Source organism: Anser brachyrhynchus, assembly GCF_964034855.1.
Source record: "Anser brachyrhynchus genome assembly, chromosome: 8".
NCBI classification, from domain to species: domain Eukaryota; kingdom Metazoa; phylum Chordata; class Aves; order Anseriformes; family Anatidae; genus Anser; species Anser brachyrhynchus.
Window position 1 is genome coordinate 31,761,984 of NC_137702.1, and position 14,193 is coordinate 31,776,176.

The 14,193-nt window shown below is 39.9% G+C and overlaps 1 protein-coding gene across 1 annotated transcript; it reads right to left on the bottom strand.

The window, feature by feature from the left end:
* Window positions 1-372: 372 nt before the first annotated feature.
* DR1 (down-regulator of transcription 1) lies at window positions 373-11,530 on the bottom strand. Its single transcript, XM_080602968.1, has 3 exons — window positions 11,165-11,530; window positions 5,642-5,805; window positions 373-2,509 (listed from the first exon to the last, which is right to left on the bottom strand). Exons 1-3 carry the CDS (start codon window positions 11,382-11,384, stop codon window positions 2,363-2,365), a joined length of 531 nt encoding a protein of 176 aa, XP_080459094.1. The 5' UTR covers window positions 11,385-11,530; the 3' UTR covers window positions 373-2,362.
* Window positions 11,531-14,193: the final 2,663 nt, after the last annotated feature.

Here is a 14,193-nt window from a genome sequence, read left to right on the forward strand (position 1 = left end):
AGAAGACAAACATATTATTTCCCTAGCCTCTGCTGTGGTCTTTCACTTCGACATATTTTCAGTATAACAGTAGGCTACCTGATCTACAGGGTTTTTGTCCAACTTTCCAAGTCACGAAGGTCAGCTTATAAAAACACCTATACACAAAATGCAATTCCCAAGAGGAAGGAGTGCAGGACAAGCCCAGAAATATTGTTTGCAAGCATGTAACAACCCCAGTGAACAGCAACGCCATCCAACAGCACTCAGGTTGTAAAGACTTTGGTCACATGAAGTGTTCAGTGGGTCAAAATAACAGCAGAGTTTAAATAGTCTTTTTTTCCTTTATAAATGCAACAAAGAAAGCAAACTATTCATTAAATATAAAAGCAGTTTTATAAAAACACATCAGAATTTTATTGCTTGAAGAATACAGCATATGAAAAAAGCACAAGAATGTCCAAAAGAAAGGTAACATGGATCCAAACATATTACACCATACATACTAGATGCAGTAAAATGTTATCCTGAATTCTGCATCAGAAAAGAAATGTGTGAAAATATACCTAATATTTAAAAGGAAAAGATGTTTAAAATAGAAAGTGTGAAGGTGTTACAGTACAAATTAGAAAAGCCAACACTGCACATTAACATTGTATCACTAGACTACATTTTCCTACCTTTGGTACTTAAACCTTCACAGAAAACCACTTCCTTAGTCAAACCTTGCCTATTTCATATAGTAGCCATGAAAGGCTTTTTGTTTGCTTGTTTGTTTTAAATTAAATATTCCAACATATACTTTTCTGAGTTTTCACTGCCTGAATGCATTTAAGGAAGTGTTCACATTTAATCAATATGAAACTTAACACATCTCACACTTAAATCAAATGCCACTATGTGACTGAGACCTGAATATATGCCAATTGTACCTTGTTCAGATCTTTATGTAAAATTGGGCACATCATTTTCTGTTTGCTTCCTTATGTAAACAGAGTGTTGCTGCCCTCCTCAAGAACTGTGACTGGAGAAACCTGCTGAGGACATAAGTTAAAATAAACAATCTGCATTGTTACAGAGCTATCAGATCATCTACAGCAGTATGCAAGTGGCTTTTCTAGTCTGCTCAGATTAGTGTACCAGAAGATATGCCAGTATTACTTCAAGTAACACATTAAAACTCAGTAATGGACACTACTGTGCTTTATTTCAACACAAAGAACAGCTGCTCATCCATTAATCAACAGAATTTTCAAATCAACTATCAAAAGGACTACTACATCTTTTCTGTTCCATGTATTGCTGACCACTTCTGGGGAATGGTTTATCAAAAACCTGGACAAACCTACAAACCAATCTGAATGAAGAAAATGTTAACATACAGCAAGGTATCTTAGTAATCCAGTGGCAATCTAATCTGGAAAATGTTAGCATTATGCCAACAACGACTAATCAAGGTTAAATAAAATCCCTCTTTTATTGTAAGCATGCTCTTAGCTTCAGCTTTCATAGGCTTGAATATTTAATCATTCCCAGTTATAATCAGTGGAACTGGAACAATTCTGTTTTTATCAAGTTCCAGCTTTATATTTCAACAACATGAATATATCTGGACTAAGCAATACCATCAACAACAGTTAACATTAAATTGGAGTGAAATAACAGTTAGTTCTCCAAAATGGGCAGTCTTTGAAGTGAAATATTCAGTTAGGACTGTCAAAGGATGTTATAATAAAACCATGGGTTTATTTTTTTCCACCCCTATACAAAAAATGACCAAATTTGTACAACTCCTATTAAACATACCTTTCCTAGCTTCATGAAAATGTATCATTTTCAAATTTTAATAAGTGTGGTCTTTGAGCATATATAATATTTATTGCCATACACATCCTCACTTTAAAAAGAACTAAGAATTCAGACTGTACTATGCTGAACTCACTTTTTTTTCCCCGTTAACAGATTATGTCTACTGTACCACTCCCCCCAAAAACAATTAAAAATTCTAAGTAAGATTTTATAGTTTAGTTAAAAGGGAAAAAATGCAAACGTGGATTTAGAGCTTTTTGTATAAATCTCACTATATTTTATAAACTTGTTGTTTATTGTAACACTGTTTATTGATCAAATAAGTGACGCACTGCTATCTAAAATTTCCATATACACCATTAAAAATCCAAAGTTGATATGATACTGAACCTTAAATCTTCAAGAGTTCAAAAAAAGACAGTTTATACATGTACAGCACACAACAGCAGACACCCCTAGAATACCAATTGCCAGTCCATGATGCATACAAACTTACAGGTAAGCATTCATTTCACTGTTTTCATTGTGCAGGAAAAGTATTTCTTAGTGAAGACAGAAACTCAGCTGGTGAATTTCAGATATCATCTTCATCATCTTCATCCTGAGAAGATCCTGCCTGATTGGATGCACTGGCTGAGGCAGCAGCAAGCTGTGCCTGCTGAGCTGCTTGTTGCATCTGTAGCCATTCCTGCTGTGCCAGTTCTGCTTGCTGTTGTCTAGCCTAAAGACATGAATTTAATTGTTAAGGCCATACTGTAACTTGTGAAGAATCTCTAGAGCACCTCAGCTGTAAAGCAGCTCTATCTGCACACCTGCAGATTCCTTCTGTATAATTTTTATTAATTGTACATACAAATAGAGGTACTTCTAAGCATGTTTTTGTACCAAAATGTTTAGCTATATTGTCTCTTCCTCTCAAGAGGCCACTACTTGGAATATTTACACTTTCCAACAACAAGAGGCAGGAGATAGTCTACTCAAGTTCCATTGTAAAGATTGTCCTGAATGACTTACTAATGGAAAAATTAAGCAAGGCAAAGCAATGGAAAACTTAAGCTTCAATTTCAAGGCATCTTAACATTCAACCACTGTTTAGAGATGGGAATAGCCTCACTTTGTTGATTACAAATACTAAAACTCACAATTATGAAGTCATACGCTGTATCACACAGACACACATTATTACAAAAAAGAAAGCCATTATCTTATTTGGCTAAGCAATCTTTGGAAAGCAGAGCAATCTAAGGTCTTCTCAAATAAAGACACACATCGAGGGTGTCTGTTACAGAAAGGTACAGTGCTTGTACTTAAAGGTACAAGACACTAACAAAACACTTCAAATATTTCAAATGGTGCCCTCACATTTTTCCATTTACGCTTTTTGCTTGTTGTTTGGCAACCACTTTTGATTTCAACAGTATACTAGCCCACTGCGTTAAAATTAAAACTTCAATTCCTGTTTTCAATGAACGTTAGAAAAAAGTTATTGAATTAAAAGTCCTTCAGTCTTCATTATTCACTCACTGAATTTTCCACTTTTTTTCCAAAGCATAAACAAATCAGTTTCAGGCTTCAAATGCCAAAAGATGACGCTTCAGAAAAAATTATCAAAACCAGTTTACCTATTTAAAATGAGAAAAATAAGAATCTTCCCATATCGTATCACATTTATTTCAGCCTGTGAGACCTTTCCAACACGGATTTTTCAGTATTTCAAAGTTCAGGTGGCAGTCAAGTTACAAGGGGTGAAAAACAACTTAAGACACTATAAAGTTTTTATAGTTTTAAACAAAGGAAGACATGAGTATCTGTACACAGAGGCATAAATATTTATCACATGCAAAGTAACAAGAGAGTTCCCTACTAACCTTGCTACAATTAAATTTACTGTACATTCAATGAGCTAATACACATGCATGCACCACTAATCGGAGACTCAGCACTTCAATTTTCAGTGCCTACCCTCACTGCCATATTTGTTCTTAGCCATTTCAAAAATGGAAAAAGAAAAATTCCATTGAGTTGTATTGACTAAGAAACCTTAATAGCATCTGGTAAACTTAACTCATTTATTCGACAGGCCATTTACATCACCTGCAACCTTTAGAAAGGAAGCCTCAAAAAAAAAATCTGCTGATGCCCTCATCTTACAAAGATATTTTAAGAGACATGCACGAACATCAGGATGAGCCATTCACTGACTTCAAATATTTACAAACATCCAAGCTACAGATGTCAAGCATTCATAACATTAACAGGCAAATATTTTAAAACTAGAGTAGGTATTTTCACCCTTCAGGAAGTCAGCATTAGTGTCCTGTTTTGGAATATTAACAAGATTAACACAAACAAACAGGCACTTGTGTAAGTATTTTCAAGAATAATTATAGTACCTCCATCAGCATCCAACTACTGACTAGTTTTTTTGGAAAGTTAGACTGACATCTTTGATTTTAAGCATACATTTTCCATATTATGGAAGAATATTTTTTAAAAAAATATTCATACCATATTGTCAAAGCTGTAGTCATTGCCTTAGTTCACACACTGAGGCACGGTACTACAGAATTTAAAAAAGAATATGCCTCAAGGGGTCATGAAGCATGGCCTACATAAGGTGGCAATGGTTTTACATTACTCAGGAGCTAATACTCCCGAAATACACTTTTATCTTTGCTGCTGCTTCTTTTATTATTTTGCAAACTATGCTAAGAGATTTAACAAAAAATAAGTAAAAAACATGGCAAACTTCACTGTAAAGTGCGCCCTTAATTCAGAGGCAGCCATATTGGTCTTTGCAACATTAGCACAAAGAAAATCGGGCACACGTGAATTTGTCATAACTAGTTCAATGAATGCTGACAAGAGCCATGTGCAATGCTGAAATTTAACTGCCTTAAAATCCATCATGCAAACTAGGTTAACATAGTTGTAACCTAATCAGAGAAAAATAATGGTTATTAAGTGCTTCAGGAAGAGAGTAAAGAAAGGGGAGAGGAGGTTGCAGTAATCAGACATGACAACTTAGTAAGAATTTTTCAGAGGAAATTAAAGCAAGCAAAATCAGAAAACAAGACTCATGCTATGGGTAAGAGGAGAGAAAGCAAAGGTTATTTTCACATCATTTAATTTAGAGAACCACCTTATTTTCAAACTAAGAATAGTAGAGAGAAAGATGGTGTAGAAAAATAAATACAATCGGTTTTTTGTCATTTGAACTCAGAAGCGTTCACAAACTATCTGGGAAAGATGGCAAAGTGAAGACTGAGATAAAAGAGAACGTGTGAAGGCACGCACACAGTATTTGCGTGCAGTCTCCTGTGCTTGAATCGCCTCCTTAAAAACGTATGCATGAATTCACTCAAACAATTTTGCCAAGAGTAAAGATAAGAAAGGACAAATTAGAAGTTTTGAATAACTGTTTCTTTCAAAGCCAAAGAATTAACGTGCGCACTGTTTCTGGCCATCAGAAACATATTTTCACTTTTTACATGATCAAAACTGGTAATTCCTACACCAGTTGCCATTTTTAATTTCCTCAGCCAAGTAATTCTTAGTGTATTCTCTACAACACAATGGAAATACCTGTAAGTAGCATCAAAAAAACCACTAAAACTAGAGTATAAAATTTGATTGATTGTACATGTCAAATCAAAGAAATAACCAGAAGTAGCATCTTTTTTATTGATTTTCCTTTCCCTAATTCTAACAGGCCAAGGAAATCAATAGTATCTCTGATGCCATAGCAATTGAAAAGGAAAGGCATAATTCTGGAGGTGTGCATGTTTTTGTGGACTTAGGTCTACCACGTTAATTATTCCACCCTCATAAGTTCAAGTATTGCTTCACTTACTTTCGCAAATAATTCCTGTTGCTGCCTTAGAAGCTCTTCTTCTGGAATGCCAAGGTTTTCCAAGCGTGAACTGGCCTTTCTTCTCTTTAGTGCTACTGTTTTGCATTCTTGTAAGACTTCTTTTACTTCGCTGATATAGGAGCCAAAACCCAAACTTTCTAGTGCTAGAAAGAAAGAAAACACATTCGTCTTTTAGAAGGCTTTTGATAATAGATACCAGCGTGTTTATCTGGAAGATTTTTTTCTAAGAAATAAGTTTGACCATTTTTCTATTATCTGGTGAAAATCTATGTTCGTAAGAAGATCTGATGGTATTCTCCCTTCCACTTCTCTTATGCCATTTAAGAGTGCATGTTTTCAGGCTAGAAATTTTAAGTTTAGTCAAGTGCAAGCAAAGACAACTTCACTTGCAGAGGATTCAGGACTTGATGCATTTTTTTCTAGAGAGAGGCATGATTCTTCGAAGACCTCTTTTAGGTGTTCTACAAGTAGTGAACCAAGTAGGAATTACAGAGCGAAGATGTCATTTACCATTAATCTCTGAGGAACTCTGTATTTCCATTTTTGCTGCAAGCCTTCAGTAAAGGTAAATTAGCTACCTATAACAGAGCAGAAATATAACACATGGAAAGTGACCACAGATCTTCGATTAATACAGAAATGATATTACCACAGAACTACAACTTTTAGCTTTTGTCTCTACATATCTAAATTTATTTTCTGAATGCCCATGAACTAGAAGTGTATATTAAACATATGCAAAGTTACGTACAACCCCTTTTTATTTTTTATAACCCTTTTATCTCTACATGAAAACGAACTCAGAAACTAAAATGCAGCATTTTAACCTTCCCCCCAAAAAATTGAAATGCAGATATATACTGCAAAAACATTTTTTAAAATAATGCAGAAGTAACAGAAGACTTAAAAATACAGACAGAACATGTGGTAAAAGGCATACTGCTTCTTGATTCACCAATTATTGCCATATGCCTCCATGCATACACCCCCCCAAGTGCAACCTATTACAGACTATGCTAGAAGTATTACATAAACATCAATTACATCTGAAACAAGCCTCGATTTTATTACACCTCATTCACTTCCAATGTTTATACAAATCTTTCTTACGTAACGCCAGTTATTTTAATATTTATCCTACTTTATTTCAATCCTGTCACACACTATTCAAGAAATAACACTAACCTACAATACGCAGCAGCAAACATTAGTAACATTCTAAACCAATTCCTATTTACACTAACTCAGACTACATTCTAACATTAATTTTGTAAGCAATCTTTTCCTACCCATAATTAAGGCAGCATGCCATTGTATCGCACACCTAAACAATAACCAAAGGCATTCTGTAAGCTCCTGGCTTCCAACCTCGACCCGAGGAGGCGGTTAGCGCATTGTCTGCAGCAGGCAGCACCACAGCTGTCTAGTCATGCAGGACTACCATTCTTTTAAGAGACTTGGCAACCGTTTGGCAGATGAATTTACATAATATGTATGTTTCTTAAGAAAAATAAAATTAAAAGATGAACTGATTTAGAGATAATTAAATTACATTAGGCAGTATGCCAGGTGAGCCTCAGCCCACACAGATGCTGGAAACACTTTTTAAAATTAGTCCACAGTTTGTGAGAATCACCAAAAGCCTTCTAGAAACTATTTAATACAGCCTCAGCAGAGAGGAGGGAAATGTGTTTCATCGTGCAGAACTGGTTAACTAAGCAGCCCATAAATATTAAAGAACTCATTTAATTCTAATACGTAAATAGCATATACGTTAAACCATGCAAACTCATAACGATTTTTCTTTTTAGTTTAAGAGCCCTACAAGCCTAACTCCGCTAAGATTAACTATCACAGCAAATACATAAATGTTCATCAAAAAAACATCCACAGTGATCAGGCTTGGCAATCCGCTGCAGAGTATGAGGAACAGCCCAACCTGAAGTGAACAGCAAGATGCAGGCTTTTATAGAAGCTTTACATGGCACTTACAGAAGAGAAATTAACAAAGAGAACTTAGTTATATATTGAATATCGCACAATAGAAAAAGATCCAGAAGAAAACATGATATAACCATGACAAAAGTGCACAATAGTTCAACATACTCAAGGTATGAAGAAGCATTACAGAACAGAGGTCTGCTGCCTCAAAATTCCACTGGCAGCAAAACAACTTTAGAAATCCCATCTTGTTGAAACATATCAAGGCTTTATGGAGTACATGCATGGCAGGAACAAGCACCCCCTTATACCAAGGTGGTATTCATATGTGCAGTAAGTTACTACTTTATCCAAGTTACTATTCCACCAAAATTTAGAATCTTTGTATTTCTAGAATCTTAAAGACTGTCTAGCCAGATTGCTGAAAATTTAGTATCTTGCAGATGTTAGAATGATCACATGAAATTTAAAGCAGCATCTTTAAGGGCTGAGGGGAAGGAAACATTTACAAACACCAAATCACAACTGTCAACTCCCCAGCTTCCTCCCACTCTTAGAGATTGCAGGAAGGCACAGATCTCTGATTAATCAGTTAAGCATAATTAGTTCTACATTTGTTTTCAATACAATCAGGTCACTCGTATCTGAGATTTTTACTCTTTATGCCCCTTTCAAATGAAAAATAGCTTCCAATGTGAAATTCCAAACCAAAACAGATTTTTACATTAAATGCTGAAGTAAACGGTGTCAATAGCCTGATGGTCCATGAAGAGAAGAGCCTACCTTCCTGCAACACAGTGCCTCGTAGACAAAATAATCAAAGTAATCAGCTTCTTAAAAATAGTGATTTAACACCTCATTATTTTCAGAATTCAATGGAATTTCAGTTTCTCACAAAAAAATCTGCCTCATCATAACTCAACTACCAAGTGTGGCTATTTTCTGTTCCATGTGGAAGTCCCCAACAGTGAGTTTCAGCAAGAGGCACGAAGACTATCTCTACTTCAGCCGTCATCGCCTCAATGCCTCTGGGCACTCTGCAGGGAAGCAGCTGCACATTACTAGGAGCGAGTGCCTGGCATAGCCTGAGTCCATCTACAGAGTCAGGCCTCCCAAGGGATGCAAGAAGCCTCTGCTTTCCTTTCCCTATGCTGCTCATAGGCACTGTGCCAGCCGAGTGTTTGCGCTACCACACAATGGAACATGGCAAGGACTTCCCCCATCTGAAACAGAAGCTGCTGGTAGGGGGAAGAGTCCTAGCCTAGGCCAGGGTCACACAGCCACTTTCACTAGTGCAAAGGAGGGGGTGGGCTTAAGTACCACTGCTGCCAAACCAGTAATTACAGCAACATAGTTGCAGTTTCACTTTACCTCTAACACAGCCCTGCAGCAGTGTCACCAGCTGCAAGGGGGTCTCTTTCCCCTTCCTCCTGCCCAGTGAAATACCCTTCCTGCTCCCTGCTTCCCAGCCAGCAACTTCTTGTTTACAGAACAGCCAGATCAGCGATCTCACCCAACAGAACACAGTCCCCCTCCCGCCCCCAGCCCCTCCAAAAGCCGCAGGGACAGTCGGATCAGAGGTTGCTGGAGTCAGCTCCAGGGAGGGTGCAAAGAGACTCCTTTTGGTAGCAGCCAGTTAGCTGTGATGTGATACCCATTAGCCTCACTTTACCTGTAATGGAATTGGCTCACACAGTTAAAAGGACAGAGGCATCCTGATGACCACAGCAAACATATTTCAATTACTGGCTTTGTTAGCATCGCTGTCATGAAGCTACGCTAAAAGACAGTCAAAAGAGCAAGTACCTAGCATGTATGAAGATCAATAAAAATGCTGAAATGCCGTACCCATATACAGATCTCTGCTGTTTCCAACCCTAACAATCTAGATCCTCATACTTCACAGAAGTACCAGCTGCTAACTGACCAGCACCTGGCACAAGCTAGCAGCACAAACACCTCCCCACAGGTGAAGACAGCACTAAATCCAGGAACAACAACTTCCACCTCCAGAAGCACTACAAGAAGGTGCTGAAGAAAACTGTAGGTGCTGGAAGAAGTTTTATTCAGCAATATCTTAATAAAATGGAGAAACCTAGTCTGAAACAAACTTTTACTAAGTCTGATAACACAAAGACACGAGCTCAGCAAGATCCTCAGTTGGAGAACACCTGCCGATGATACACACACGTACGCATATATACATTCTGATTTCAGTTTGTCTTCAAAATAAAAAAAACAGAATAATCCTACAACAGCAATAGGTTTTCTAAGAACCACATCTACTGAGCATAAAATACTCTCATACCTGAATTCTTTATTGTGCTCAACCTTAAAGACTACCTCTATTCCCACGTTAAGAACAGAGCTCCAGACTTTCAGGGATCACTTGAAGAAACTACCCCTGCGTTAAGAAGCATCACACCCAAAGAACATTTCCACATGCAGGCACCTGCTTGACTCCTCACTTCCTGAGCTTCTGTAACAGAGCTGCTTTGCTAAGCTTCCAGGTACATGTCCTTTTTATTTAACGTTCAAGCTCACATGAATGCCGTATATTCTTTGCTGTTCATAGCCTTGTCAAGTACTTGAAACTCTTCTGGTAAGCAAACTAATAGGAATCAAGTTTTGTTTTGTCTGATTGTTTTAAACAGGGAATCTAGCAGCCCATTACAAAAATGAAACACTTTTTTTTTTTTTGACTGACGTGATACCTTCACAGTCCTGGAAATAGCTCTTCTGCAAGTGCTTCAGATTACAGCTCATCCAGGCAGCGAAATGAAGCACCCTTTCACTATTATTGCTACAAATTTGTTTGCAGCATGCGCTGGCATCAACCATCTTTGCTTAAAAAGCAAAGCAAATGGTTCCTGACAAAAGATGCCTGCTGCAGACTTACCCATGAGGGAAGTAAACTCCCTAACTAGGGCAGAAATTAAAGAAAAAGTAGATGAGACACACAGAGGAAATTTTAATTCAACAACGGGAATTAGAAGGCAACAGCTGAAAAAGATGCAAGGGAGTATGTCTCATTTAAGTAGTCTCTCCATCAGATATGAATACTTAATTTTAAATGATCACACTTGGTGGGTAACCCTGGAGAAATATTTTACTCTTTCTAAGGTCCAGACAGGAATGCTCTGGATTAGAAACTGGGCCCCACATACCCAATCACATCTTTTTTGTCAGTCTCCAATTACAAAGACATTCAGAAAGTGCAGGTCTTGAAACATGTTGTAAAAGAAACCTGCACAGCTATTCCAAAAAGCAGACCTTATTTCACAGCTACAAGAAAGGTTTATGAATGTGGTGACTCCCAAAGCATCGCTGACTCCTCTGAATCACTAAACAAGGGCTGATGCCAAGCACACTCACCGCTCACTAGCCACACAAAGACAACCTTCCCTTGCAATGCAAGACAGGCCAGACAACGCATGCTTTTCCTCCAGAACCTCTACAAAACTCTGCCTTTTGCCTATTACACAGTTCGAGGAAGCCAGAGAGAAGAAAGCTGCGCGGGGCCAGGAGCAACCCAAAGCCCGGCTGCCCACCAGGGCTCACCTTGTATGACGTGCTCGGGGGATATGGTCTTCTTCTCGGACTTGTTGCAGATCTCGTTGGCCTCGGAGGAGATGAGGTGGATGAATTCCGTGCAGCAGTTCACCACCAGCTCCCGCGCGTCGTTCGCCACGCGGACGTTAGGCAGCGTCTCCTTGATCATCTTGTTGATGGCAGCCCGGGGGATGGTCAGGTCGTCGTCGTTGCCCGACGAGGAGGCCATGCTGGCTGCCGCGCTCAGGGGCTCCCCCTCGGCTCCAGCGCGGGGGGACCCGGCGAGGGGCGGCGGGCGGGGAAGGCTGGGGGCGGTGCCGGGCGAGCGGCGCGCAGCGGGCCGGGGGCCGGGAGGCGCGGCGGGGCTCGGGGCTCAGCGCTCCTCCGGCCGCGGCGCCTGCCCCGGCCGCCTCCGCCACATCCTTCGGGGGCCGGCGGCGCCGCCTCAGGAGCGGCCGGCGGGCGGGCGGCCGCACGAGCACACGGGCCCCGCTCCGCTGGGGCGGGCTGAGCCGAGCTGGGCCGGGCTGGGCGCCCCCGGCTGCGCTCCCCGGCAGCAGCAGCGGCCGGCCCGGCGCTGAGGGCTGCCGCGAGGCGGAAACGGTCCGACTACGGGCTGCGCGGGGCGTCACTTCCGCCGGAAGCCGCAGCGCGCTTCCACCGCCCGCATCCCGCCTCCTCCCCTGCCTTCCCTGCGAGCGCCGGAAGCGGCGGCGCCACGGGAGGCGGGGTCACGTGAGGTGGCAGCGCCGGGGAGACGCGGCTGGGCGCGGGGCGCAGCGCCCCGCCCACACCCGCCCCGCCCCGCCCCGCCGCTCCCTGGGCCGGGGGCCGCTGGGGTACCGCGTCCCGGGTAGCGCCTGGGTCCGTGCCGCGCTGTGCGTGAGTCTGGGCTTTTGTGTAAGAAGGAAATAAAGTCACAGCGCCGTGATGAGAAATGACCCCGAGAATGCGCTGAGGTTACTTCCTCCGGAGCAGCCCCATCGCCATGAGCTGCCACGCGGAGGTGCCTTTTTAAGAACTTACTGCCCGTAGCGCATAATGGTAGCAGTAGCTGTCACATACAAAGGAAGCATTAAGGAAATGATAAATCGAAATAATAAACGTGCCAATTGTGACATTTTAAGATTGATTAGACTTGCAGGTACAATATCAGTAAATAGTCTTGATTCCTGAATGAGAATGCTACTGTGATTGAAGGACTACTATACTCAAGTAAAAAAAAGCTGTTGTTAAGAATCAATAAGTAATTTACATACAGCACACACTGCAGTCTGTGTTGTTACATTCTAATAAGTGAAGGAGCACAGTTTAATATTAAATACTTAAGAATTAGTCAATGCTTGTTTCCATGAAAACAAATCTCCAAAAAGCGAGCACGAAGCAGACTAAACCTATAGTTAAGAGGATTTTAATTTTAAGGTCCTGCAACCTAATGTTCAAGATAAATGCATTGAGATTAATATCTTTGAGCTTACATAAAATCATAAGTGAAGACATTTAACAAAACAGTTACTATAACAAATGTTCCGGTTTACACAATCTCATGCTTATTGTGAGGGTTTTCCCAGGTCAAAGCTCTTTCTGCTTCTCCACCTTAGCAATTTGATAAAGTTAAGACTTGCACTGAAGATTTTGTCATGATGAAAAACCATTTTGTAGAATATATCAATGGGTAGATCTCCATTTGGATCTGCGTATTTTAGAGTTGTCATCGGAGTGTACAAGGTGTTGGTCTGATGGCGAAAAGGTGGGTTTTCTGCAAGAATTATCTTTACTGTATGCTGTTAAGAAAGAAAAATTAGATCTTTAAAGAACCCTTATCAAAATAGTAAATTAAACATTTAGTTTTCAGTTAAGCAGAGGAAAAGTGGAAGAATAAAGTTTTAGAGTTGTGTAAAATGCTGGATGTAGTTTTATGAAGATTTCATTAGATTTTTTTTCTTAAAATAACGTTAAAGCCAGAAGTACTTACTTATTCATAGTCCTATTTCTGTTCATCTACACGATGATGATAGCACTTTACACTTAAGTATCCTGCATAGTCCTCCAAAGTTATCGCTGTAGGCCCACAATAGGTAGATACTTTCTCTTACTGTTGACTGGAAAAGGATCAGAACAGTGCGCTTTGCAGCAAGATCAGGGAAGCTTCAGCTGACACTTGAAGCTCCTCGTTAGTAGCCAGCATCTGAAATTGTCGTCCCCTTCCATATCTTGCCTAATCTTGTCTTTCTACAGACAGCCCTAAACACCAGGAACTACGTCCAGGTATTTTCTATTATGCCTCGGTGGTGTGGGGTAGCCAAGTGAACTTCATATTAGCCTCGCATTAGTGAAGGGATTATTAGTGAGATAGAGAGGCTTTAAACAAAGGTTCCCAAAGGTGGGAACCCTGCAGAGACAGAAGGTAGCACTGCAGAAAGCCCAGACTTCACTAGATGGTCTGTGTCCACAGTCGCATGTAAGTTACAGTTCACAATAGTCTTAAATTGAAAAACGAACATTCTTTTAATGTTCGTATTGATTTTGTTTAAAACTTGAAATTCTCTCAAGGTTTTAAAAATCATTTTAAATTACATAAATTCCATGTAATTAAATCTTAACACTTCTACAAAAAAACAAAAACAAAAAAAAATAACACCAACCAACCAGTGCATTCTTAAATTAAAAATACACAAGAGGAGAGATTTGTTGGTAGGTTACCTCTGCAACATCCTCAGCACTTTGTCCCAGGCTCTGGAAAATTTGTTTGTAATTTTTAAGGTAAATATTAGTAAACATCTCAGCTGTTTCCTCATCTGCAGCTGAAAGATCCATTTTCATTCCATCTTCAAACACTTTTCTTTCAAACTCTGTAATCACTGGGCCTGGTTCAATCAGACTTAACCTGTTCAAAAGCCAAGATATACTGGTTACGGACTATTCTCCTCATGGGAAACACACCTCCCTATAATTCTTTAAAAAGTATATTAACGAATTGCAGTCTTGAGTACATGCTAGCAAGCAATGTTAACATTGTATTTTGACAAGGTGATCAA